Below are 24,673 nucleotides of genomic sequence, written 5' to 3'. Positions count from 1 at the left end.
ATGGCCATTTTTCACACTTACAACCGTTGGAGCATCCCCGTGGTCATCTGATCAAAATTCAGACTCTTGGCAACTGACTTATATTTATGAGGGCTGCCGTGTCCCGGGTCACATGATCACCTTTTACAACCTTCTGACAAGCAAAGGCTTTGTGATGCTGATTCTATATTGCACAACGCAGCCAGATTTCCCTTTGTGTTGCCTTTGCACTGCACTGACAAATTTGTTAGCATGCAAGCCCCAAGGATGAGAGCTGTTTAATTCTTGTCAGCTGATTCCCGGCTGAGTCACATGGTACCTTTGTAATCCATGGCTCCCATGATGCTTTACATGAATTTACAAGCTCGTATTTCAAATGCTTTAGCGCAAGGCGCCGTTAATACACGCCAGAAACCTTTGAGAATGCAAACTAAGATTTTTTAGTCCTTTGGTTTGCAGCGTCGGTGTGTGATCAAGGGAGATTGGAGCAGGAAAACACACACAAACGCTTACAAGCACACTGGTTATTGTTCCCGGTTTTCCGTCCATCTTTTTTCCATTCATACCGTGAACATTTTGATAAGATAAACAGCCGGCCCTTTTTTTATGAGGGCTTTTAATTGCTTGAAAACACAAGTGGTCAGATAGTAGCGGAAGAAAAACAGATTTCCAGGTAAACATTTGGTTTCTAGCTGGGGGGCAGAGATCATTGCTTTTGCACCTGTATGTAAACTAGAAATTCTTCAGGAGGAAAAAAATGGAGAGGTGTGTTTGGACAGCTTCACACAAAACAAGAGACGCCATGCGTCAGCAGCAGCTCAACTCAACCCAAATAAAGACATGCTGTCCAGGTCATTAAAAACAATTTAAAAATCCCTGCAGGGATTATTCTCTCTGCAGGAGAAATATTTCCTTTTTAATTACCCCCAGATCAGGAATGCCAACGGCTCTTAATCAGGCAGCCGATAAAGCAGATTCGGCAGTTATTTCATCTCTGCAACGCAACAACTATCAGTCCTTGGATATATTGGCAGATAAGCCCAGCCCGGAGTAAGCCGACCATCGAATTTTCAACCAAAACACCATGAAAAATGGGCCACCTGCGGATAAGCTGAGCCTTGAAATGTTTGTGCGTTTTTATTTTTGCAATTGGCTTATTAGCAGGAGGCATGTTTTTCATGGTGTTTTGGTTAAAAGTTGGAGGATCGACTTTTTCAGAGTTTGTGAGTATATACTGGATACATGTAATCCTCAGTTGATCGGTTAATGAAAATTTTGGTAACAAGAATCTTACAGAACATCCAACTTTTTATTTCCCTAGGAACAACAGTTCACTGTTCACCAATTTAGTATCTCTGTTCATTTCACAGAAGGTAACGGCTGCAAATTATAGCCTCTGACTTACAGACGTTTGTTTAGTGACCATTTCAAAGCACTGAAAAAAAGTGAATTATGACTGTTTTTCACACGTATGACTGTCGCAGCATCTGTGGGGTTTGTTGTTGTTGGTTGCGAAGTCGTGTCCAACCCATCGTGACCCCATGGACAACGTTCCTCCAGGCCTCCCTGTCCTCTACCATCTTCTGGAGTCCATTTAAGCTCACGCCTCCTGCTTCAGTGACTCCATCCAGCAAAGTCAATGGGGAAGCCAGATTCACTTACTAACTTCACAACTGCAGTGATTCTCTTAACAATGGTGGCAAGAAAAGTCGTAAAGTGGGGTAAAGTTCGCTTAACAACTATCTTGCTTAGCAATGGAAATTTGGGGCTCAATTAGGGTTGTAAATCGAGGACTGCCTGTGCTTGAAACATTCTCAGAGACCCCCGTTAAGAGTTCAGCCTCTTCCTCACCGCCCACCAGCAAGAAAAAAGAAAAACACTTGCTATTCCTGTGTGTACACACGAGTGTTCCCCATTACCTTTGGGTATCGTTGCGCACAAATCCTGGAGGGCACTCTTGTACACACTCATCCTCATGGATCACAAAGCTCTCATATTCCCCAAGTAGATCCGAGGAAGGGATCCGGGAACAGTTCTCCTTGGTGATGCAACGCCAGCCCTCAAACTTGTAGGTGTTGAGTGGGCAGGTAGGAACACACGTGCCATCGTGGTGGTAGTTGCGACAAGCCACACAGGCCGAGCTGTTGTTGGGGGCGGTGCAGCTGCCCAAGCATTCGGGATGACAGCATTCATTCTGGTCCGTACAAGCATATTTGCCACAGGAACTGGGACAGGCTGGAAAGAGAGAGAACAGAGCAGCAGACATGAAAAGACCACCTTAAATTGGAAGGGAGGAAAGACCAAGAGTTGACATGACTAGCAATAGCACTTAGACTTATATACCACTTCACAGTGCTTTACAGCCCTCTCTAAGCGGTTTACAGAGTCAGCATCTTGCCCCCAACAATCCAGGTCCTCATTTTACTGATCTTGGAAGAATGGAAAGCTGAATCAACTTTGAGCTTCTCAGCGAGCATAAGTTAGCCTGCAACACTGCATTCCAACCACTGCACCACCAGGGCTCTTAAAGTTGGCTAAAGTTCATCAGTTTCCATTTGGCTTCTCCTGCCATCAAGGTTTCCCATCAAGGTGTAAATGCATAAGGAACCTAGCCATATGGTTGAGTCCAGTCCTAAGCCCAGATAAATGGGGAGGGTTAGGGAAAACAACGGTGAAGGTACACTATGAAAATCTCACCAGAATATTTATGGCAATAACTCAACATCTACACTAAGAATGACTGATCAAAGAATTGATGGCTTTGAACTGTGGTGCTGGATTATTGAGTATACAATGGACAGCCAGGGTAACTAACAGAGAGGTGTTTAAATCGCATAAAACCAGAAACTTCACTAGAAGCTAAAGTCATAAGACTACGTGTGATTTACTTTGGCTATGTTATGTGTACCAATTCATTGGAGAAGGCAATGATAACTAGGAATGGTTAGTGGAACAAGAAGGCGCAAGCAAAGAGGAATGGTTGCAGGAATTGGGTATGTCCAGATGACCTCCAAAGTCCCTTCCAACTTACTACTACTACTACTACTATTATACAAAAAGTTGGAAGGGACCTTGGAGATCATCTAATCCAACCCCCTGCTCAGGCAGGAGACCATATACAATTCCAGACAAGTGGCTGTCCAGTCTCTTCTTAAAAGCCTCCAGTGATGGAGCACCTACAACTTCTGAAGGCAAGCAGTTCCACTGGTTAATTGTCCTCACTGTCAGGAAGTTTCTCCTTAATTCCAGGTTGTGTCTCTCCTTGATTATTTTCCATCTATTGTTTCTTGTCCTGCCTTCTGGTGCTTTGGAGAATAACCTGACCCCGTCCTCTTTCTAAAAGAGGGTTTCCAGAATTATCTGGAGCAAGTGGCCAGAATAGTGAGCTGTTATTAGCTCCGCGTCACAAGAACTCTTTGCTCAGACGCCAGACTTGTTAGTCTCCAGCAAGATGTGCCTCATTCGATGCCTGTAAATATTAGAAGTCTCCAAGGCTATTAAGAGATTTCTTCAGTAACTCCACAGACAGTAAGCCTTGCAAGCAGATGGATGGCTGTTCTCCTGCCAGTGCCAAAACTTTAAGATTTAGCCTGGTAATGAGATTTCCCATTTACACAACGATATCAAATAAAGCCATGCCTCTGAAGGGCTCTGCTCGCCATATCTAGGGAATATTACAGGTTGCTACATGCATTTTATTAAATAAAGAATAAAAAATGGACAGGGCTTCTGAACGATGGATCGCTCCCAAATTCATCCTAGCCAATTGGCAAGAGAGCACTCCAACCGGAAAAGGCACAGCTGCAGAGCTACGTTTAAATGGGAATTGGTTGTTTTCTAGAAGTCCACAAACTGCGTAAAATTCATAAATAAATGTTTCCAGCACAAAACTACCTTTCCCTAACTCCAAAACAGTGATGACAAATTTTCAATTAGGCTTCAAATCTTACCAGAAATGTTCTGACGCTGACACATCCATTCCCAAAATGCTTCCATGCATTGTAAGACCTAATGACCATTAGGATATTTTAATAAGATTGAAACGCCCTAATCTAATCTAATTGGAAATTGATCAAGGAGAGAAGCAGCCTAGAAATAAAGGAAAAATTCCTAACAGTGAGGCCAATTAACCAGTGGTCCCTTCCAACTTGGTTATTCTGTTATTCGTCATAAACAAGTGGTTGTAAGTCAAATAAATTCTTCCCCTGCCCTCACCCCATTTAAATGCTCATCATTTGGCACATATTTATTCAAGTCCAGCATTGCTAACCTTTTCCTCAATATGGAAGATCCCATCAGGAGAATGAGCCAAACAATCTTGCCCAAAAATGTTGTTTCCAAATGTTGCCTTTTCTGATTTATTTAAATAAATAGTGGTCCATTTGGTTTTAGCTCCTCTGCATCACGTGGAATTCAAATTAGAAATTCAGGAATAGGTAGATAAAACGTAGCTATGATAAGTTGTGTTACTTTCATATGTTTATGTATTACAACAAACCCTCAAATTAACCAATTACGGTTTAGCTCAAATTAGAGGCGGCAGACAAATTTGTTTTTGTACACCATCTGCTTCCTCACAAGCATAAACTCCCATTCACAATTTTTGCAAGCATGAAATAAATAAGAAGAGATAATAATTAAAATATTTGTGCATGAAATTTCATTTAGATTTAACAGACCTTCTGCTGTAAGGAATCCTCCTTCCCTCCATTAGTCCATTAAATTGAGGGGTTTTAGCGAATATATTTCAATTCCAGAGCCTGTTTACACTTGCAACTAAACTAACACAAAATAGATAAATAAATCATTTCCACTCAAGTCCAAAATAAAAACAACAGAGCATGTGACTAGTGAAGTTTCTGCAAATAAATGCCTCATATAAAGTTTTTAAAAAATCAAATCATAACCTGGCATACATACGTTGTTTAGCACAAGCCATTCCTAAAAATAACACTTCCATCAAAATTTCGGGGGGGGGGGGCAAAGCATGTTTCTTGTTTGCCTATAACTTAAGATCCCAAAAGTTTTTTTAGGAAGAAAGGGAAATGATCAAATGAGGACTGCAAAGAAGGGGTAGATCCACAAAAGATGCTGACAATCAACTTTTTATCATTTCTTTTTTCAGCAAAACCCACTCCCATTTAAAAAAAATAGAACCGTTTTCCCTGCAACTTCTAAAAAAAAAGTAGCTCACCAGTTTGAAATAGATCGGGAACAAACTTTTTCTGGTTTAATTCACCCAAATAGAGGATCCATACTTCCTTGCCACAAACCACATCAAGTTCACAGTTTTGAGGGGTTCGTTATTTTGGAGGGGGTGGGTGGGAATCTGGAAAGCCTCCGGGCTGCATTAAGAATCGGAAGGCTAAATTTTTATTTCACGCCAGAGAGGTCGGTGCACCCAAGGATACACCAAATCCACACTCGATTTATTTGGGGTGATGTTACTCATTGGTTTGTTTTGATTTTTTTTTTAAGCAGATACAAAAAAGAAGAGTTCAAATGCCCTGCCAAACCACGCTCTCCCACGTAAACAACTCCTTGCGGTGTTGAAACTGCTGGGTCTGTCTGTGTTTGGGGGAATGTCTCCCTGTTCCTACAGCTTAAAAGACCCATTTCAAATTCTCTTTTTTGGGAGGAAAATGCAGATATCCTCAACTTCCAACAGTTCGTTTAGTTACAACGTTCGAAGTTATAACGGCACTGAAAAAGGTTTTTCACACCTACAACCATTGCAGCATCACGTGATCAAAACTCAGGTGCTTGGCAACTGGTTCCTATCCATGACGGTTGCCGTGTCCCGGGGTCACGTGATCAGTTTTTGTGACCATCTGATGAGTAAAGTGAATGGGAAATCCCGATTCCTTTTACAACTAGGTTGCTAACTTAACCAATGCAGTGACTCCCTTCACAACTGTGCCAAGAAAAGTTGAAAAAGGGGGCAAAAGCCACGGATGAAGGCAAATATATGTGGATCATGTTGCAAGATCCAATCTGGGTCGGTCAGAAAGCTTGAAAGAACTAACCTCTGGTCCTGATGACCGATCCAGATTGGACCTTGCAATAAAATTCTCGACCTACCACCACAACGGAGCCCAAACTTTCCTCTGTTAAGCAAGACCGTTGTTAAGGGAGCTTTGCCCCATTTTACGACTTTCCTTGCCGCATGTATACGTTCGGTGAATCAGTGTTAAGTTAGTAAGATGGTTATTAAGTGACTCTGGCTTTTCCACTGACTTTGCTTGTAAGAAGGTCGCAAAGGGGGATCGCGTGACCCAGGGACATTGCAATGGTCCTAAATACGGGTCACATCCGAATTTTGATTACATAACCATGGGGATGCTGCAATGGTCATAAGTGTGAAAAACAGCCCTTTTTTCAGTGCCACTGTAACTTCAAATGGTCACATGGGGGGAAAATGTTCTTCTTTCTTAGTCCTCTTCTCTTCTTGGCTTTCCAAGCCAAAATTAAGGGACAGTAATAAAAGCATTTGCTAACTGATACTGCGTGCATCACCCAGCACAAACATCACGCCTTTCTCTTCAGTTAAGGGAAAAGAGGCAGAGGTGTCGTCAGAAGGAAGTATCTCTTTTAAATCACTGCTCTTTAGAGGGTATTTATTTCGAGAGGAAAGGTTCGAATCACTCTTCAAACATACAAGACATACACCATTAATCCTTGTTTATCATGGTGATGCTTCCCAGAAAAACAGGCCTTAATAAACAACTTAGCTTGAAATATTTGAAGTGTTGTGCATATTACGTGTACGTTTAGTAAACGCCACAGCTCCTGCACCTCACAGCAATTTCCCCCAACAAGCCAGGTTTGTCCCCAAGGAAGAACAAATCAGGAACTGTCTTATGCCACAGAAATTCTGAGACAGCGCCCTTGAACTCAAAGATCGTTAGTTGGTTTTCTCATTGACCTCCTCGCAGGAGCTGTTTATGTCCATGTTATATGCCTCATATAATACCACATCAAAATCTGGATACATCCTTCATTCATTACTCTCAGTAACTCCCTCACCTTTTCCTTTCTGATTATATGCAGTTGGTAATATTTCAATCAGAACCGGGTTTTCAACTTGCCTGCAAGCTGTAAACTGCAAACTGATGGGCAAACTTGAGTTACTTCTAAAGTAACAAAGGCGGGATAAAAATCCAATAAATAATAAACAAACAGTATTAGCAAGAACATCAAAATGTTTTTCCACATAACATTCTCCGCCATGTTCAACAGGTAACTTGGCGGTCCCAAAGCTGAAACAGAACACCTAAATCTCAACTTGGCCCTCTTAGCATCTTATTCATGAAAAATCATAGTCATCATCATCATCATCATCATCATCATCATCAAAGGAATCTTGGAGGTCTTCCAGTCCAACCCCCCTGCTAAGCAGGAGACCGTATACCATTTCAGACAAGTGGTTGTCCAATCTTTTAAAAGCCTCCAGTGATGGATCACCCACAACTTCTGAAGGCAAACTGTTCCACTGGTTGATTGTTCTCACTGTCAGGACATTCCTCCTTAGTTCCAGGTTGCTTCTCTCTTGATTAGTTTCCATCCGTTGCTTCTTGTCCTGCCTTCAGGTGCTTTAGGGAATAGGTTGACTCCCTCCCTCTTTTTTGCGGCAGCCCCTCAAATACTGGAATTCTGCTATCATGTCTTCCCTAGTCCTCCTTTTCACTAGACTAGACAAACCCAATTCCTGCAACCGTTCTTCATATATTTTCACTCCAGCCCTCTAATCATGTTTGTTGCTCTTCTCTGCACTCTTTCAAGAGTCTCAACATCTTTTTTATACTGTGGTGACCAAAACTGGATGCTGTATATTCCAAGTGTAGTTTTACTAAGGCATTATAAAATGGTAGTAATACTTCAAGTGATCTTGATTCTATCCCTCAGTTAATGCAACCTCAACATATGAGTCTCAACATCTCTTTTTATATGTGGTGACCAAAACTGGGTGTAATATCCCAAGTGTGGTCTTTCAATCACTGCTATTGTCTCAAAATTACAGCTTCCTTCTCTTCTGCTAGTACCTAGCCTTCATAGTGTTCTTTATTATTATTATTATTGTCTGAAAGGATGGAGGCCCTAAGAGAGACTTTACTATCCATCTTCTTATTTGGCTATAAATTGTCCTGTCACCTGGCCCCTTGTGCTGTTTACTTCTAGATGTACTTGCATTCGCTACCAATTTTCAAATGAAGTTAGTTTTTAGGAGGCATGGGAAAGAAAGAGAAGAGAAGAGAAGAGAAGAGAAGAGAAGAGAAGAGAAGAGAAGAGAAGAGAAGAGAAGGAAAAGAAAATCACCCAGAGCAAGTACCAGCAAGTAGCACCAACTCCAGAATATGCTTTGCAAACAATTAGGAGCCACTGAAACAACATCTCTAGAAAAAGCCCCACACTGAAGTCATGAGGGGGGGATAATTAATATTAGTCATACCAATCCTATCTGGCTTGTAGGTTTAGCTCCCATTATACAAACAGAGCTGAAAATACTCAACCCTCCCTCCCTTTCATCTCTGAATTGAAGGATCTGTTCCCAAGTAGAGAGGAATTGTTGCAGACACTGGTGTGCAATGGCTGGGTGGTAAACCAAAAGAAGCACTCCTTATGGCCGTGGGGAGGGGGAAGAAGGGAGGAGAAGAAGAGGAGAGAGATTGGGCTGAAGGTAAAAGAAGGAACTGAACGGGTCAAATCAAGAAGGCAGATCTGGAACACAACCTGTAGCATTTTCAGGGTGGTTAAAAAAAAAATTTACAGGAATGCATTAATTGCGGAGCAGCTTCCAATGCCAAGCCACACTCGAACTTGCCAAAAAAAAAAAAAAAGTTAAAATCCAATGCATAAATTAAAAAAAAAACAATTGTGTTATATAATATTTATGTAATCGGGGAGAAAGACTTTGCACTCTTTAGCACACCATTTTAGAGTAGGTGCATATCCCTTTTTCTGACAGCTGACTGCCCTGAACTTTATGGTCACAACTTAAAATTCTTCCTTACTGAGAATATGAAAGCTGCTTATTGAGAAAAGGGTATTAATTACATTTTAAGGTAAAACAACAAGTAAACACCGAGAGCCCCGCAAATCAAGAATCAATGGTGTTGTTGAACTGTAACACCCAGTGTCTTTTTTCATTACTATCAGACAAAGAAATTTTCCCCTGAATCTTCTGCCTCTTTCAATACAGGAAATAAATTTCTTAACACTAAAGGGAAATGCATTCAGGATGTCTTACTAAAGAGTGATGAACAAAATGCATCTACTCTTACTGCCTTCCTATGTGATGCACCAGGAGTAGCTAAACATTTGGGCTCCTGTTCTAATACAGGTAGTCCTCGACCTACGACCGCAGCTGAGCCCAAAATTTTTGTTGTTAAGCAAGACAGTTGTTAAGTGAGTTTTGCCCCATTTTATGACCTTCCTTGCCACGTAGTTTAGTCAATCGTTGCAACTGTTAGTAACATAGTTATTAAGTGAATCTGGCTTCCCTATTGAGTTTGCTTGCCAGAAGGTCGCAAAAGGGGATCACATGGCCTGGAACACTGCAACCGTCCTAAGTACATGCCAGTTGCCAAGCATCTGAATTTTGATCCCATGATCATATGGATGCTGCAATGGTCAAAAGCTTGAAAAAACCATCCCAAATCATTTTTTTCAGTGCCATTGTAACTGCAAACAATCACAAAATGAGTGGTTGTAAGTCAAGGACTACCTACACGGAATCTTGCTGGCATGTGGTGGTGGTGGGGAGGAAGAGGAGGAGGAGGAGGAGGAGGAGGAGAGGGGGAGGAGGAGGAGGAGGAGGAGAAGAAGAAGAAGAAGAAGAAGAAGAAGAAGAAGAAGAAGAAGAAGAAGAAGAAGAAGAAGAAGAAGAAGAAGAAGAAGAAGAAGAAGAAGAAGAAGAAGAAGAAGAAGAAGAAGAAGAAGAATAAGAATAAGAAGAAGAAGAAGAATAAGAAGAAGAAGAAGAAGAAGAAGAAGAAGAAGAAGAAGAAGAAGAAGAAGAAGAAGTGTTTTCAAAGAAAAAAAAAGCACCGTTGGGACAACCATGAAGATTGAGAACGTCCATAGAGATTCTCCAACGGTTCTCGGCCTCCTTCTCTCAACTCCAGGAAATGGTCTACCTTTCAAAAATGTCTTGGGATGTAAGCAAGGACAAATCTTGCTAAAGGCTGGCACATGCTAGTAGATTCACACCAAGAGGACGTGTGGACATGCTACTGCCCATGACACTTTTCCACCCAACCTAGCTTAAAACAATTGGCTCTGGATTGAGGATTCTGGATTTCTCAACCCCAGGATTTTTACAACTGCAGCGTGAAATCCACCCCAGCCAGCCAGCCAATTCCAGGAGGTTGGAGAAGAGGCAGACGACCAAGGCCAGCCGAGAAATACGTCAGCCTCTGCCTCCTCTCTCACCCCACCCGGGGAAGTTTGCTTTAATCAATGAAAGCATTTGGCACACAAAACTGTTTCCGAAGGAGCCACAAGGACCCTTGAGTTTGCCAAAGGCCCCTCGATCTGTTCAAAGGTTTCTGAAGAAAGCAAAGATTTCTTTGTCGGAAAAGCTTTTCACTTGACCGAGTTCTGCCGGCTCAGTGCTGGGAAAAGAAAATGTCCCATTTCTGCTCTGCGGTAAAACGCAACTCTCCGCGTCAAAGAAAGCGCTATTGTCCGACTGGAACAATTTATGCAAAGTCAAGAACTGGAGAATTCTTTCATTGGTGCTTCCACTGTTTTTCTTGGTTTGGGCAGCTCCAGCGAGAGGAAGGAGTGAAATGGAAAGAGAAAGGGCCAATCTTAGAAAACTTGTCAGGCCAAATTAATTGGCGTCTCAGATTTACAAAAGTAGTCCTCGACTTATGGCCACAACTGAACCCAACATTTCTGTTGTTAAGCAACAGTTGTTATATGAGTGTTGCCCCCTATTACGATCTTTCTTGCCACAACTGTTAAGAGAATTACTGCAGCGGTTAAATTAGTAACACAGTTGTTAATTGAATCTGGCTTCCCCATTGACTGTCCTTGTGAGAAGCTTGCAAAAGGTGAATAGAGTAGAGTAGAGCACAGTTTTAGTTCGAAAGGGTCATTAAACAAATTGTGGTAAGTCAAGGACTCCCTGTACAACTTGGCAGTGTCTTGAGTTCCCCTGGAATCATATGAGCCATTGTTTTCTCATCGTTGTTGACAATGCAAACTTGCTCAAATCGTGAAGGGTTTCCATAATCTCCGTATCCTTTTCCCCAAACAGTCCACCACTTTCAAGATCTTAGAGAGAGACGCAGGACAATAGACTGCCTTTTGCCAAATATCCAGACTTGGCTGTTACAAAGTGTACTTCGGTAGTTCCGTTTCCTCTCATTATGTCTTTGAAGCAGCATCCATCACGGAGTGATGGGAACACAGTTATGGTGGGAGAATTTTCACAGCAGGAGAAGCAAAGATACCCAAATTATTTTATGACAATCTGTTCCTCTCTGTTCGTTTTTGGGTATCTCCATTTGTATACAGGCAGCCCTTGACTTCCCACAATTGAGCCCCCAAGTTTTGTAGTTAAGTGAAACATTTTTAGAGTGAAGTTTGCTCCATTTTATGACCTTTCCAGCCAAAGTTGTTAGGTGAATCACAGCAGCTGTTGTTAACCCAGTTGTTAAGAGAATCTGGCTTCCCTGTTGAGTTTGCTCATCAGAAAGTCACAAAAGGGGATCACGTGACCCCAGGATACGGTGACTCATAAAGGGGTCAGTTGCCGTGCATCCAAATTAGGTTCACGTGATCATGGGGATGCTGTAACTGTTGTAAATGTGTTGTTGTAACTTGGCATGGTCATTAACTGCTGTAAGTTGAGGACTAACTATATTTAAATAAAGAGAAAATGAAATGCAGTGTAATAAAGAGGACGTCAGTGCAAGGCATCAGAGATTAACTCACTTAACAAATGTGTCACTTAGTGACTTCAACTCCCAGAATTCATGAGCCAGCCATGCTGAGGGGAAAGGGAGAGGTTTCCAAGCTGAGCCCTGCTGGCTCAGGATTTCTGGGAGTTGAAGTCCACGAGTCATAAAAGAGCCAAGGTGGCCTACCCCTGCTCTAAAGAAACAGCCAAACAGGCTGTTCTTCTACTGTGTGGCTTGATTTAAAAAGAAAAAAATACCCCGTCACATACGAGAGTCAGGAATCAATAAGGTTAATTCACCATGCGGGTTGCAAAAGACACAATGGCAACCCAGATCTTCCACAGAAAGTACCAGAACGCCCAAGAGAAAAAAATGTGCATCACACAAATATTCCGTGCGCTTCACAATAACCTTGTGAAGGAGCCTGGTGCTGCTGTTATTGTTTGGGCTAAGCCTAAGGCAATTCTATAACGAGAGACACCCGGGCTTGTTGGCAGTTTGCAGGGCCCCAAAGCTGTGCTTGTGTTCCTGGGCATGAGAGTTGGACTGTCAAGTGCAGCCTGAGAGAGGATCGTTTTAATTGTTGCACGATTAGAGTTGTGTAGTTTTATTTTACCTTTTTTGCGTTTTGTTTCCAAGTGCTGTCAACTATCCTGAGGTTGGTAAAATAGGTGGCCAGACAAGGTAAAATGGGTGGCCGCTTGGATAAGCAGCGAAATGTTTCCAGCCACAAAGTAAAGCAAATTCAATTGCCACGACTCAACTTACTCAACTTCCGGTCAACCAGTGGACCACATCAACCTAAGAAGTCTCGGCATTCCTGGGAGAATCCCCCCTGCCTGCAAGTCCATGCAGTCAGATTGATTGATTGATTAAATGTATTGTCCGCCCATCCTACTGTAGGGTAACTCTGGGCAGCTTACAAGTCATAAACATGTTTCTATACATATACATTAAAACATAAATAAATTAAAACTGAGCATTAAAATCTTGATTATTATCTGTACCAGTAGGACAACTGCATAGCTGTGTCCACCTTTTTTTCGTCAGCTTTCACTTTTCTTTTAGGGCAGAATAATAGCTGCTTTATATGCTGCCCAATGACAGTCTTTTGATGTTTAAAATATAGAAGTTTTTTTTTCTTCAAAAAAGTAGAAATAGAGAAAAGACATTAATAAAACCAAGGAAGCATTTAACATTTAAATGTATTTGATTTATGGCACATAGCTGTTTAAAAAAATCTCTTGAAACCAGAGCAATCCTGATCATTGCAGTTCATATAATCATCAAATGTAGATTTGAATGGAATTGAGATGGTTAGGGGGGCTGGAGGCTAAAACATATGATGAACGGTTACAGGAAATGGGATGTCTAGTCTAAGAAAGAGAAGGACTACTAAGGGGTGACATGATAGCAGTCCTTCAATATTTGAGGGGCTGCCACAAAGAACAGGGGGGTCAGCCTTATTTTCTAAAACACCAGAAGGAAAGACAAGAAACGATGGATGAAAACTAATCAAGGAGAAAAGTAACCTAGAACTAAGAAGAAATCTGCTGACAGTGAGAACAATTACTCTTGCCTCCAGAGGTTGAGGATGATCTATCACTGCAAGTTTGGACAACCATTTATCCATAATGGTATAGGGTCTCCTGCTTGGGCAATGGGTTTGAATAGAAGACCTTGGACCGTCCAACTCTCTTATTCTGTAATATTGTCCCCAGTTCCCCTTCTTCAAACTCAGTGATGTTGATGAGTCAAAAAAGGCATGAATATTTCCTTGCTTTTATGCAACATTTGCATTGATGCTGATGAAGATACTGCCCTAGGGTGAATTGACTCTGTGCACATTTTAAGAATAAAAATAATGCACTTCCAGGCATACAAGCAAGGAAAATCCCTGCAAATAAACCTAGTCAAACCCCATGATGGCATTGCTAAATTTGGCTGATAAACCACTCCTACAAGGAAGAGGTGAATCTCAACGTACAACTTTCCCCTCCAAAATGCTGGAAGTCTTTCACTTTGCATAGAGACTCCATTTTGTATGTTCCAGGCGGCCTTGTCACAAATAATTCATGTCCACCACTCCTCATAATGTCATCTTGAATCAGGCACTATCTACTGCCTGGAAATAGCAAGCTTAATTCAGGTCACAGCAAGAGCTGCGTGAGAGGTGTGGGCGCGCATGTGCCTGCCTGCCTGCCTGCACAAACACAAACATACACATGATTCTAAGCACAACAACATTCCGTTTCCTATTCCAAAGGCTTCTTCCAAAATTCAGAGGACAGCAGTGAAATCTACAACTGGGACTGAGAAGGAAGAACAAGCTATTTTCCACAGCTGCCCAGATGATTTCCCTGTGCACAACTTTAGCAACCAAGCTTGTTCCAGTTGCAGTAGTCATAATCAAATCAGGCTTCCAATCTGGAACCCATCCAACCTAGACTCCAACCTAATCCATCCTACAACTACGGAGAAATTTCCAGACCGTAAGAATAGCAGAGATGGTTGGAAGGGATCTTGGAGGTCTTCTAGTCCAACCTCTGCTTGAGCAGGAAACCCTGCCTATTCCTTTTCAGACAAATGGTTGTCCAATCTCTTCTTAAAAATCTCCAATGTTGGAACAGCTTATCTCCTGGAATTGAGAATGCACCATCACTGGAGGTTGTCAAGAAGAGATTGGGCATTCGTTTGTCTGGAATGGTGTAGATCTCCTGCTCGAACACGGGGTTGGACTAGAAGACCTCCAAGGTCCCTCCCAGCCCTTTGATTCTGTGTTCTATGTTCTCCAATCTTCCCAGCTGTTGTTAGAATCAGCTGGAAGGTGAGCAAAGGAGAAGACACAAAGCCGAGAAAGGAAGGAATCAGGGCTGGCTCTTGGCAAATGAGCACAAAGCAATCAAACAAGACAACGGAGCAAGCAAAGTATGGCAAGAACCAGGAGGAGGGGATTCTTGGGGGGGGAGGGCATCTCTCCTTCCCTGTGTCTGTGGGAGGGGAGCCTTTTTCCACCAAGGAATCCTTTGACTTTTGCATGCACTGACTCTCTCCTGTTTACAGGAAGCGCTTCCCTCCCTCCCTCCCCATGCTCCCCCTCCCTCCGCTGCCAGAGGAGAAGTGGGCGCCTCCCTAATACTACAAACCACAGCACTGCGGTGCGGTGCAGATTTGGACCTTGGCAGAAAAGGCCCTTGGCTGGCTCTCCAGCCAGCTGGCCCGCTCTGGACAGGCCAGCCGTAGAGGCGGCATTTGCAAAGGAACCAACGGGATGGCAGGGAGGGTGGTGCCAGATGACTGGCATGTTATTCCGAGGCGAAAGGAGTAAACAAGCTCTCGCTGGCTGGCGGGAGACCGAGGGGAGTGCCAACGTCACGCTCCCTCCAGCCTCCGCCTGGCGAGTGGCGCAGCACAACACAAAGGAGGGCAGCCTGGAGGGGCAGGCCGGCTGGAAAGGATGGGGGGAGGAATGCAGCCCAGGAGTCTTGTTCTTATTCCTGCTTAATGACCACTTACAGCTGCATCTGCGAGATTTTTTGGGGGGGTCTTTCTGCTGTCGACGGAATCCGAGATCAGGACAATTTCTACAGAAGCACAAGCCTTCACCTTGTCCTTTGTTGCTAGTGTAAAGGCGGACTTCTACGTCCGCAGCCGCTCTGCCTGTTTTAAATGTTTGTTACTGGAACTATTTTTGCAAGTGAAACAAACGGAGGAATGCAAACACACACCCAGACACAAATGCACATACAAATACCCCTTTTGTCTGGTTGCTCACAGCCCCTAAGAACTGATAAATGAGTTGATTCAGAAATGGTCTTTTGCTGCAGGGGAAAGACTGTAATAAAGAGGCAGGTAGCCCTTGATGTACAATCGTTCTTTTAGTGACTGTTCAAAGTTACAGCATCACCAGAAAAAAGTGACTTACAATCTTTTTTTTCACACTTATAACCATTGCCACATCCTCACGGTTACGTGATCAAAATTCAGATGCTTGGCATCTGATGGTTGTAAGTGTGAGGACTGGTCGTAAGTGAGTTCTTCAGTGCTGCCACCACTTTCAACAGCCATTAAATGAACGGTTGCAGACGACCTGTATAACAATTTGACCTTTGCACTCAAAGTCCAGAATTGAGGTCCAGAGAATCAAGGTTTTACTGTAATGAATGCTAATCTGTACTTTTGAACGGAAAGATTCTACAGTTACCGCTGGTTAATAAATACAAACAGTTGTAAATTGAAATTTGAAATGGAGTTTAATAGTGTTTTGCAGCCATCCTATAACTGGTATCTGCTGTCTGGATATATCAGTAGTCCTTGACTTACGATGACAATTTTCTATTGCTAAGTAAGATGGTTGTTAACTGAATTTTTCCCCATTTTACGACCTTTCTTGCTACAGTTGTTACGTGAATCGCTGCAGGTCTCAAGTTAGTAACCCGGTTGTTAAGTGAATCTGGCTTCCCCATTGACTTTGCTTGTCAGAAGGTCGCAAAAGTTGATCACATGACCACGGGACGCTGCAAACTGTCATAAATAGGAGTCAGTTGCCACACGGTTGAATCGTGATCCTGTGATCCTTAACAGTCTTAAGTCATTTTTTTTCAGTGCCATTTCAGTAACTTTGAACGGCCACTAAATGAACTGTTGTAAGTCGAGGACTACTGTACTGGATAATGCCACTTCCCAGCCCATTCTTTATGTGACACCTTTGAATCAAACCACTGAAAGACCCCAGAGACTGTCCTATCAGATGTCCTCATCTGAACATAACGTCTCAGCGACAATAAATAGATATTTCATACTGAAAGATATTGCTTCTTTTAGGCAGAAGGAAGAAAACCTCCCTGCCTTACGCACGTTATTTTTGCCCAAGCCAAATCACCGGGCCAAAAATACTAACATCTAAATACCAATGAATTATTTTTTTTAAAAAAAATAAGAGAATCATAAGACAGTTTTGAGGGACATTGACTAAGGATGACATGGAATTAACTGCTCTCCAGCCAATTCATAAAAAGCGCCTTTGTAAGGAATGAGAGCGATTCCATCGTAGCCTTTTTTCCTTATTTAGCACCGAGTTACTATTACTAGTCTGTTCAAGATTGTCGCAGATTCTTCATTAGGATGTAGGACCACAGCGAAATGGCTCTCAAGTGAATTGTGGTTTATTACAGCAAATTGAGATAAAATGCCTGTAGCCGTTGTGAAGGAACCAATCCGTTATTCTTCCAAGCTTAGTCAAAGGGAAAGTGTCAGCTACAATTTCCGAAGCCTTTTCCAGATCCAGGGAAAAGATTTTGGGTGTCTGTGAATTGCCAGCAAGTTCATGTATTTATCTCAATCTGCTAGAGAGCACATCACCTAGTCTTATTTATTTCTATTCTGCCTTGGTTATTTTCACAAATACAGTAATACAAGGCTGTGAATATATCCAACACACCTTCCTCCCCGTTTTCTCCTTAACAACAATCCTATGAGGTGGGCTGGGCTGAGATGAGGGACTGGCCCCAGGTCACCCAGCTGGCTACAGCATCAACACTTTCAAATGTTTGTGAACCTTCCAAATATACGTCCAATTTTGGTTTTCTTTCCATCGCACAGAGAACACAGGCAAGAAAATTTCAATCAAAGGATTAAAAAAAAGAGAGTCACCAAAACATTCGGTATATAAACGAAGCTCTCTGCCAGGATTGTTGCTTGTTCACACTTGAGAAATGTTTTCTGATGTACAGCAGATAATAGAATTACCAGCAATCCACTTCACAAGCAGTTGTAAATTGATTTTTTTCAAATTAATCTTTAACTAAAAGCTAAACAGATCCATCTGTGGCACAGAAAGAGGGACTGGAGTGAGTTATCTGTATTCATTTTCTTGAACTAGAGATGACAATTCTCCATCACGCCAAGTCACCACCATCATCTTTAGTAGCAATGACCCTGGGTTAGAGACGTCAAGACTGCTTTATTTGCTGTAATGATCATCAAAATTAGCATTTTTGGCTAAGAGAGCATAACTTGGGAGACCTCCTTCCCACAGATCTATGAGCTGGAAGAACATTTTGTCCATTTCTCTCTCAAGCTTAATTGTCAGCTTTTCACAAATTATCAGAGTAGATATGCACATTTTTATTATTTTAACCGAATAACGTAATCCTTGACTTACAACAATTCAGCCCAAAATTTACGTTGCTAAGCGAGATACCTGGTTAAGTAACTTTTGCCTCATTTTACCTTTCTTGCCACAGTTGTTAACTGAAATTGCTGCAGTTGTTAAGTTAGCAACACAGTTCTTTAGTGAATCCAGCTTCCCCACTGACTTTGTCAGAAGGCCACAAAAGGGGATTGTGTGAACCCTGAAAACTGCAATCATCATAACTATGAACCAGTTGCCAAGCGTCTGAATTTTGATCACTGTGACCCTGGTGATGCTGCAATGGTCATGCTGGCTGAGGAATTCTCCTTGATTAGTTTCCATCCATTGTTTGTTGTCCTGCCTTCTGGTACTTCGGAAAATAAGTTGACCCCCCCCCCTCTTCTTTGTGGAAGCCCCTCAAATACTGGAATATTGCTATCATATCACCCCTAGTCCTTCTTCTCCAAACCGACCCAACAAAAGATCTGAGGGCATCTTCAAAGATTCAACAGAATCACACATTTTTATGCTGGTCCTTCCATTCATCCCCTCTCATTTCAGCTTGTGTTTATTTCACTAGTGATACAAATTGGCTTTTATTCTGGAATCACTGAACAATTCAATCCCGGAGGAAGACTTTGGCTGCAGGCAACAGCTTGTGTTTTCAAACCATCACAAGCAAAGTTGCTGTCCTGGAAAAACATAAGAAAATCACCTCATCTTCCCCAAGTCTTTAAAAATGTATAGCAAGTTTTGTTTTGTTTTTAAAAGAAATATCTGGATTTAGATATCTCCATGCCATTGCACCCGTGCTAAAATATTTTGTAGGTAAAGATGAAATATGAGCGTGTTTTCTACCCAGTTCCTTTCTATCAAATGGAATTACTTGTACAGCCTAACAATAGCTCAATTGTTGTCTAAGGACTTGGCACCCAGGGAAATGATTGTCTTTTTCCTTCCTTCCTTCCTTCCTTCCTTCCTTCCTTCCTTCCTTCCTTCCTTCCTTCCTTCCTTCCTTCCTTCCTTCCTTCCCCTCCCCAAAGTAAAATTAAAACAGTGGGGGGGGGAGAGTAATTTCAGGAAGAAACAAAAAGCTTTCAGCAAGGTTTGATCCTTCCACCCACAATCTGTGAACATCCTCTGCTTGGGAGTTTTTAGGACTAGAGTGTTGAAGATGATGATCACAAATTTCCCGAATGCAACATCCTCCACCAGAGAAGCTACAGAGTCCCAAACGTGCTTTTTCAAGAGGCAACTGGACTTTCTTGTTTTTCATCCAAGAAGCTTCTTCAGCTCTGAGTGGATGGTATAGAATGGAAGGATTTATATTCCTTGCAGACAGCTGGTATAAATCCTTCCATTCCCCACCATCCAGTCCGAGCTGAAGAAGCTTCTTGGATGAGAAGAGAAAAACAAGAAAAGTCTAGCTGCCTCTAGAAAAAGCACCTTTGGGACAACTATGACCTGGATGATGGAGGATCTCCATAGACCTGCAGAACACCTCCTCTCCAGCAACCAACTTCCAAATAAACCCCAATTAACACCAGGTAAACAATCAAACAGGAAATAAAAGCAGTCCTCAACTTACAACTATTTGTATAGTGCAGGGATGGGCAACCTTGGCTCTTTTATGACTCGTGGACTTCAACTCCCAGAATTCCTGAGCCAGCATAGCTCAGCATGGAAACCTCTCCCTTTCCCCTCAGCGTGGCTGGCTCAGGAATTCTGGGAGTTGAAGTCCACGAGTCATAAAAGAGCCAAGGTTGCCTACCCCTGGTATAGTAGCTCTTCAAAGTTACAATGGCAGTGAAAAAAGTGACTTACAACCGAGCCTCACGTTTACAACCGTTACAGCCTCCTCACAGTCCCATGATCAACATTTATTTATAAATAACCATGTTTACGACAGTCGCAGCATCCCGGGATCACATCATCACCCTTTTCAACCTTCCAGTTGGCTTCTGACAAGCAACGTCAAGGCAGAAAGTCAACTCACTTAACGAATGTCTCACTTAACAACCTAAATTTGGGGCTCTGTTGTGCTCGTAAGTCGAGGACTACCTATATATCGTACTCGACCACACAATCTATCAGCTTTGGATTTATCTGTGGCCAGGATAATATCTGCCGGTGCCCTGGTTAAAGTATGAACTCCTTCCTGCTCCCCACATATTTGCCCCATGTGATCAGGTAGTTAGGTTATTTCTGGCTTCTAGAGTCACCAAGGGACCCGCTCCAATTGTATAAAAACAGAGAGCCAACCAACCCATAAAGGCTGGATGTCACACGGAGCAATCTTCTCCGCACATTTTCAACTCCTGAAAGGCAGTGAAATCTGCCAGAGACGCCTATAACCAAGACTGTTGTTTTCCTCCTCTCAAGAGCCTATTTAAATCGCATTATAAAATGCAACCGTGCGCTACAGCTACTCATTCTTCACTCGGGTTCATTTAAGGTCCCCTGTTGTTTGTTTTGGCTGAAAGGCGCCACCGTGTTTATGAAAAACGGGTTACGTTTTTGGCACAGGATCCTTTCTGCAGAACCCGTGCTCTTTTTGGAAAATGCTCGACTTACCTTGAGATTCTGCATTTTCTACTCCTGAGATCTGGCACCCACAAAATTACTTCTCTTATGCGTCAGGATCCTTTCCCATCAGAAAAATACCAGCCACCCAATCTGTAAAATATCCTTAAAGAAGGATTTTAGCCTGGGGGCGGGGGGGGGGAATCTATTTTAAAACCTCAGAACCAAACCTCAGGGAGATCCTTAAATGCACCAAGTCAAAGCCTTAGTCCTACTCTTACGTTTTCCCAGAACTCTTGACAATAGAATACGGAAACTTTACAGAAATATTCGAAAGAGTGAAAACCTAGATTAGAAAGAAAACAGAGTGACTAGCTAGTGTTCAAAGCTAGCAGCAACACAATTTCCCAAGGTCACTTAGCCTGCATGACAAAGCAAAGCACTGAAACTATTTTCAAGACAGCCTGATAATTAAATGTTATAGTATCGGCAATTATCCTGCCTATCAAGATAACTGGAAAATACAAGATATATCCAGTGAAAACTTACCGCTTGGGGGGGGGGGAATCAGATCATGATTAAGAAAAAGTCACTTTCTTTTATTAAAATCCACAGCCCGTTTGACTTTAAATCAGAAAACACAGCTATTTTCCAAGCCTCATTTCTGCTTCACCTTGCTTACAATAAAATCAGAGAGTAGGGAGAGATAGGGAACCCCTACTTAAAAAGAAATACAGGTAGTCCTCGACTTATAACATTTCATTTAGTGACCATTTGAACTTACAACAGCATTGAAAAAAGGGACTTGTGACCATTTTTCACATTTAGGATTGTACCATAGCATGGTCACGTGACCAAAATTCAGATGCTTGGCAATTGACTCACATTTGTGATGGTCGCAGTGTCCCAGGGTCCTGTGATCCCCTTTTTCAACCGTCTAGCCAGCCAAGTCAACAGGGAGCCCATTGACCGTCTGCGGCGATTTGGTTAACTTATTGTGGCAAGGAAGTAAAAGGAGGCAAAACTCACTTAACAAATGTCTCATTTAGCAACAGAAACTTTGGGCTTAATTGTGCAGTTGTAAGTCGAGGACTCCCTGTAGTTTCTAGCAGGAGCAGTGCTTGATCTCTAAGCCCATCGAGATTATAAATCTGCAGTGATCCGGCTCTTTTAAGGAACTGAAGCCACATGAAGCTTTTCTTTTAAAGTAAGAAGGAAAACACAGAAACAAATCATATTCGTAGATGGCCATTATTCATCACAACTGGAGTCAGGAGAGGAAGTAGGCAGGCAGTCACCCAACTTCATGATTTGTGCTTCTCTGCAAATACGCACACTTTTCCTCCTTTGACTTCCCTTATTTACACCAACTTAAATGGCCTCTTCACTTTTGTAAGAGAGAAAAGGACTGGATGAGAGATTTAAGCTCAGTGGAGGAGTGCATATCCTTTGCATTCAAGAAGAGAGCCAGTCTGGTTGAGGGGTTAAGGTACCGGGCTACAAAGCAGGAAGTTGTGAGTTCTAGTTCCACCTTAGCCATGAAAGCCAGCTGGGTGACTTTCAGCCAGTTACCCTCTCTCAGCCCAACTCACCTTGCAGGGAGGGGGAAGGAAGGAAGGAAGGAAGGAAGGAAGGAAGGAAGGAAGGAAGGAAGGAAGGAAGGAAGGAAGGAAGGAAGGAAGGAAGGAAGGAAGGAAGGAAGGAAGGAAGGAAGGACAATTTTAATCATCTCTATATAAGGCTGATAATGATAATCATCTGTCTGAAACCTCAGAGTGAGATGCTCTGCTCAGAATTAGAATACTTGGCTAGACTGATCAATAATTCGGAATTTGGGCAATGACAGTTTTCTTGCGTTTCCACTAGACTTGACTCAAGGGCAGGATTCAGCAGCCTGTCAAGCATCAACTGTTATCAGATCAGATTCAGTCCCTTGAATTTAGCCTAATTTTGTTATCCTGCTCGTAAAATCAGACATCTGGATCGACTTTCAATGAACCCACCCAACTGTAATACGTTTCTTTCTTGCATTTTCTTTTTATTCATTTTTATTTTTAACGCGCTTCTATGGGTAACTAGTCTGCAACCGTAGTAAACTTTCTATTCTGTTCTGTATGTACCAATGCTTACAGGGCAGGGGTGGGGAACTACGGCCCCTTTATGATTTGTGGTCTTCGACTCCCAGAATTCCTGAGACAACCTAGCTGGCTTAGGAATTCTGGGAACTGAAGTCCACAGGTCATAAAGGGGCCATAGTTCCCTACCCCTGGCTTAGGGTGGCAGGAATCAGGATAGTCTATGTTTAAGAGGCAATAAAAGTCCTGCAGGAGAAGGAAGGAGGAACTGCATCTATAAAGCATTTTCATCCTTCAGCCTTTAATTATGGAGAATTAAAAACTCAGGCGGAAGACAAATGCCAATATTGCCATGTTCCCTGAAGCTCAGAATGGGCACCCATTAAGGAGATACACAAGTCACAGGATGTTCCCAAATAACAATGCCTTTAGGGCCAGCAACTCAAACTTTTGAACTTCCTCCATTAAAAGCATCCATAGATACAGAAAAATCTATGTTCTCTGCTGAAGACACAAAATATCAAAAGCTTCCCGTTAAGGCACAGAACATGCAGTTTTGATTGTGTGGCAAATGATCCTTTTCCCCTCCCCGCCCTTCTCCCCTTCTCTGCTCTATTTCGCTCCAGTTGATCGCTACCAAAATATTAACCTGCATAGACATAAGCAAGCAGGGTTTAAGGCAGCAGGCCACAAAGTGGGAGATCGGGAGTTCTAGTCCACCTTATGAAAGCTGACTGGGCCAATCACTAGGAGACAGTGGATTCTAGTTCCGCTTTAGGCATGAAAGCCGACTGGGGGACTTTGGGCCAATCACTAGGAGACAGTGAGTTCTAGTCCCCCCCCCTTAGGCTTGAAAGCCAACCAGGTGACTTTGGGCCAATCACTAGGTGAGTTCTCACCCTTCAAGTATTGGAAGACGGCTACCATATCACCTCTAATCCTTCTCTTTGATAGGTTACACATACTTAGCTCCCTCAACAGTTCGTCATATGATGTAGCCCCCAGTCCCTAAGCCTCTTTGTTACTCTTCTCTGTGCATTTTCTAGGACGCTCAGCACTTTTTTTTTATTTCTGATGATCAGAACTACTATGGACCTCCTCATTTCATCTACCTTCAAAATAAGACAAAAAAAGTAATTGTATTATCCTGCTATTACAAAACACCAACAATATTGCTTTCTATCATTTTTGAAGTGTTTGTGACATTCTAGTGCCAAAGGCAATAGAATCTAAAGCAGGGTCATAAAATTCCAGAGAAAAATATATTGCAGCAATAAATTATAACGAAACATAATCCCAATAAGCACTTTTAAAATACTCCTCGGGACGGCTTGGGGAACCCGTAACATTGCAATCTGTGACTTAAAATATAGACGTCGTGTCAAGTTCCTCTCCCTCAGCACAGTACTTCAACCAGGGTGCCACTGTATGTGGGAATGACCTTGGCAGACCGAAGAAAGAGCCACAGACTGGACAACATCAACATGTAAAAGGTATCTCAGCCCATAGAAGGAAGAAGGTTGTGGGGAAGAGTCCAGAAGGAACTAGGACGGTCCTTGAAGTTCTTTAAGACTTTCTGATAAGCAGTTTGAGGGTAATGAATGAAAAAAAATTGGGAAGCTACAATCAGGAAAGCTACCTGATTATCAACTTAAGCAAGTTGATAAAAGTTATTTGGCTATAACTTTTCATAGAATACAGTACAGATAATTGAACAAACTATGTTGCATTACATTCTTGATTAAATTATCTTTCCATTGATATATAATTTTATGGTACTACTCCCCCAAAAAAGTGGTGGCTGAGGAATTCTGGGAATTGAAGTCCACAAGTCTTAAAGTTGCCATGGAGACCCCTGGTCTAGGCCAGCTAACCACTGAAGCACAGCATCCTTTACATCAGTGCTCCTTAGTGTTGGCAGTTTAAAGACGTGTGGACTTCAACTCCCAGAATTCCCCCGCCTGCATAGCTTCATATCTTCAAACTCCCAACGCTGAGAAACACTGATCTATTCTAGTGGTAAAGCTGCTTCAAGCAATGGGGACAAATCAATC

General features: G+C 42.4%; 1 protein-coding gene across 4 annotated transcripts in view; it reads right to left on the bottom strand.

The window, feature by feature from the left end:
* IGF1R (insulin like growth factor 1 receptor) overlaps window positions 1–24,673 on the bottom strand; it is a 125,509-nt gene that overhangs the window by 42,871 nt on the left and 57,965 nt on the right. For all 4 annotated transcript variants that reach the window (XM_039362108.1, XM_039362109.1, XM_039362110.1 and 1 more), the window contains one exon: window positions 1,899–2,214. In XM_039362108.1, coding sequence (XP_039218042.1) covers window positions 1,899–2,214 — 316 coding nt within the window. The remainder of the gene's footprint in view (window positions 1–1,898; window positions 2,215–24,673) is intronic.

This window comes from Crotalus tigris, unplaced genomic scaffold (genome assembly GCF_016545835.1).
Source record: "Crotalus tigris isolate CLP2741 ecotype Arizona unplaced genomic scaffold, ASM1654583v1 scf7180000019364.2947544272:3078424, whole genome shotgun sequence".
Lineage (NCBI taxonomy): Eukaryota > Metazoa > Chordata > Lepidosauria > Squamata > Viperidae > Crotalus > Crotalus tigris.
Note: the sequence above shows the minus strand (reverse complement) of the source record. Positions and strands in the feature narration are given on the sequence as shown.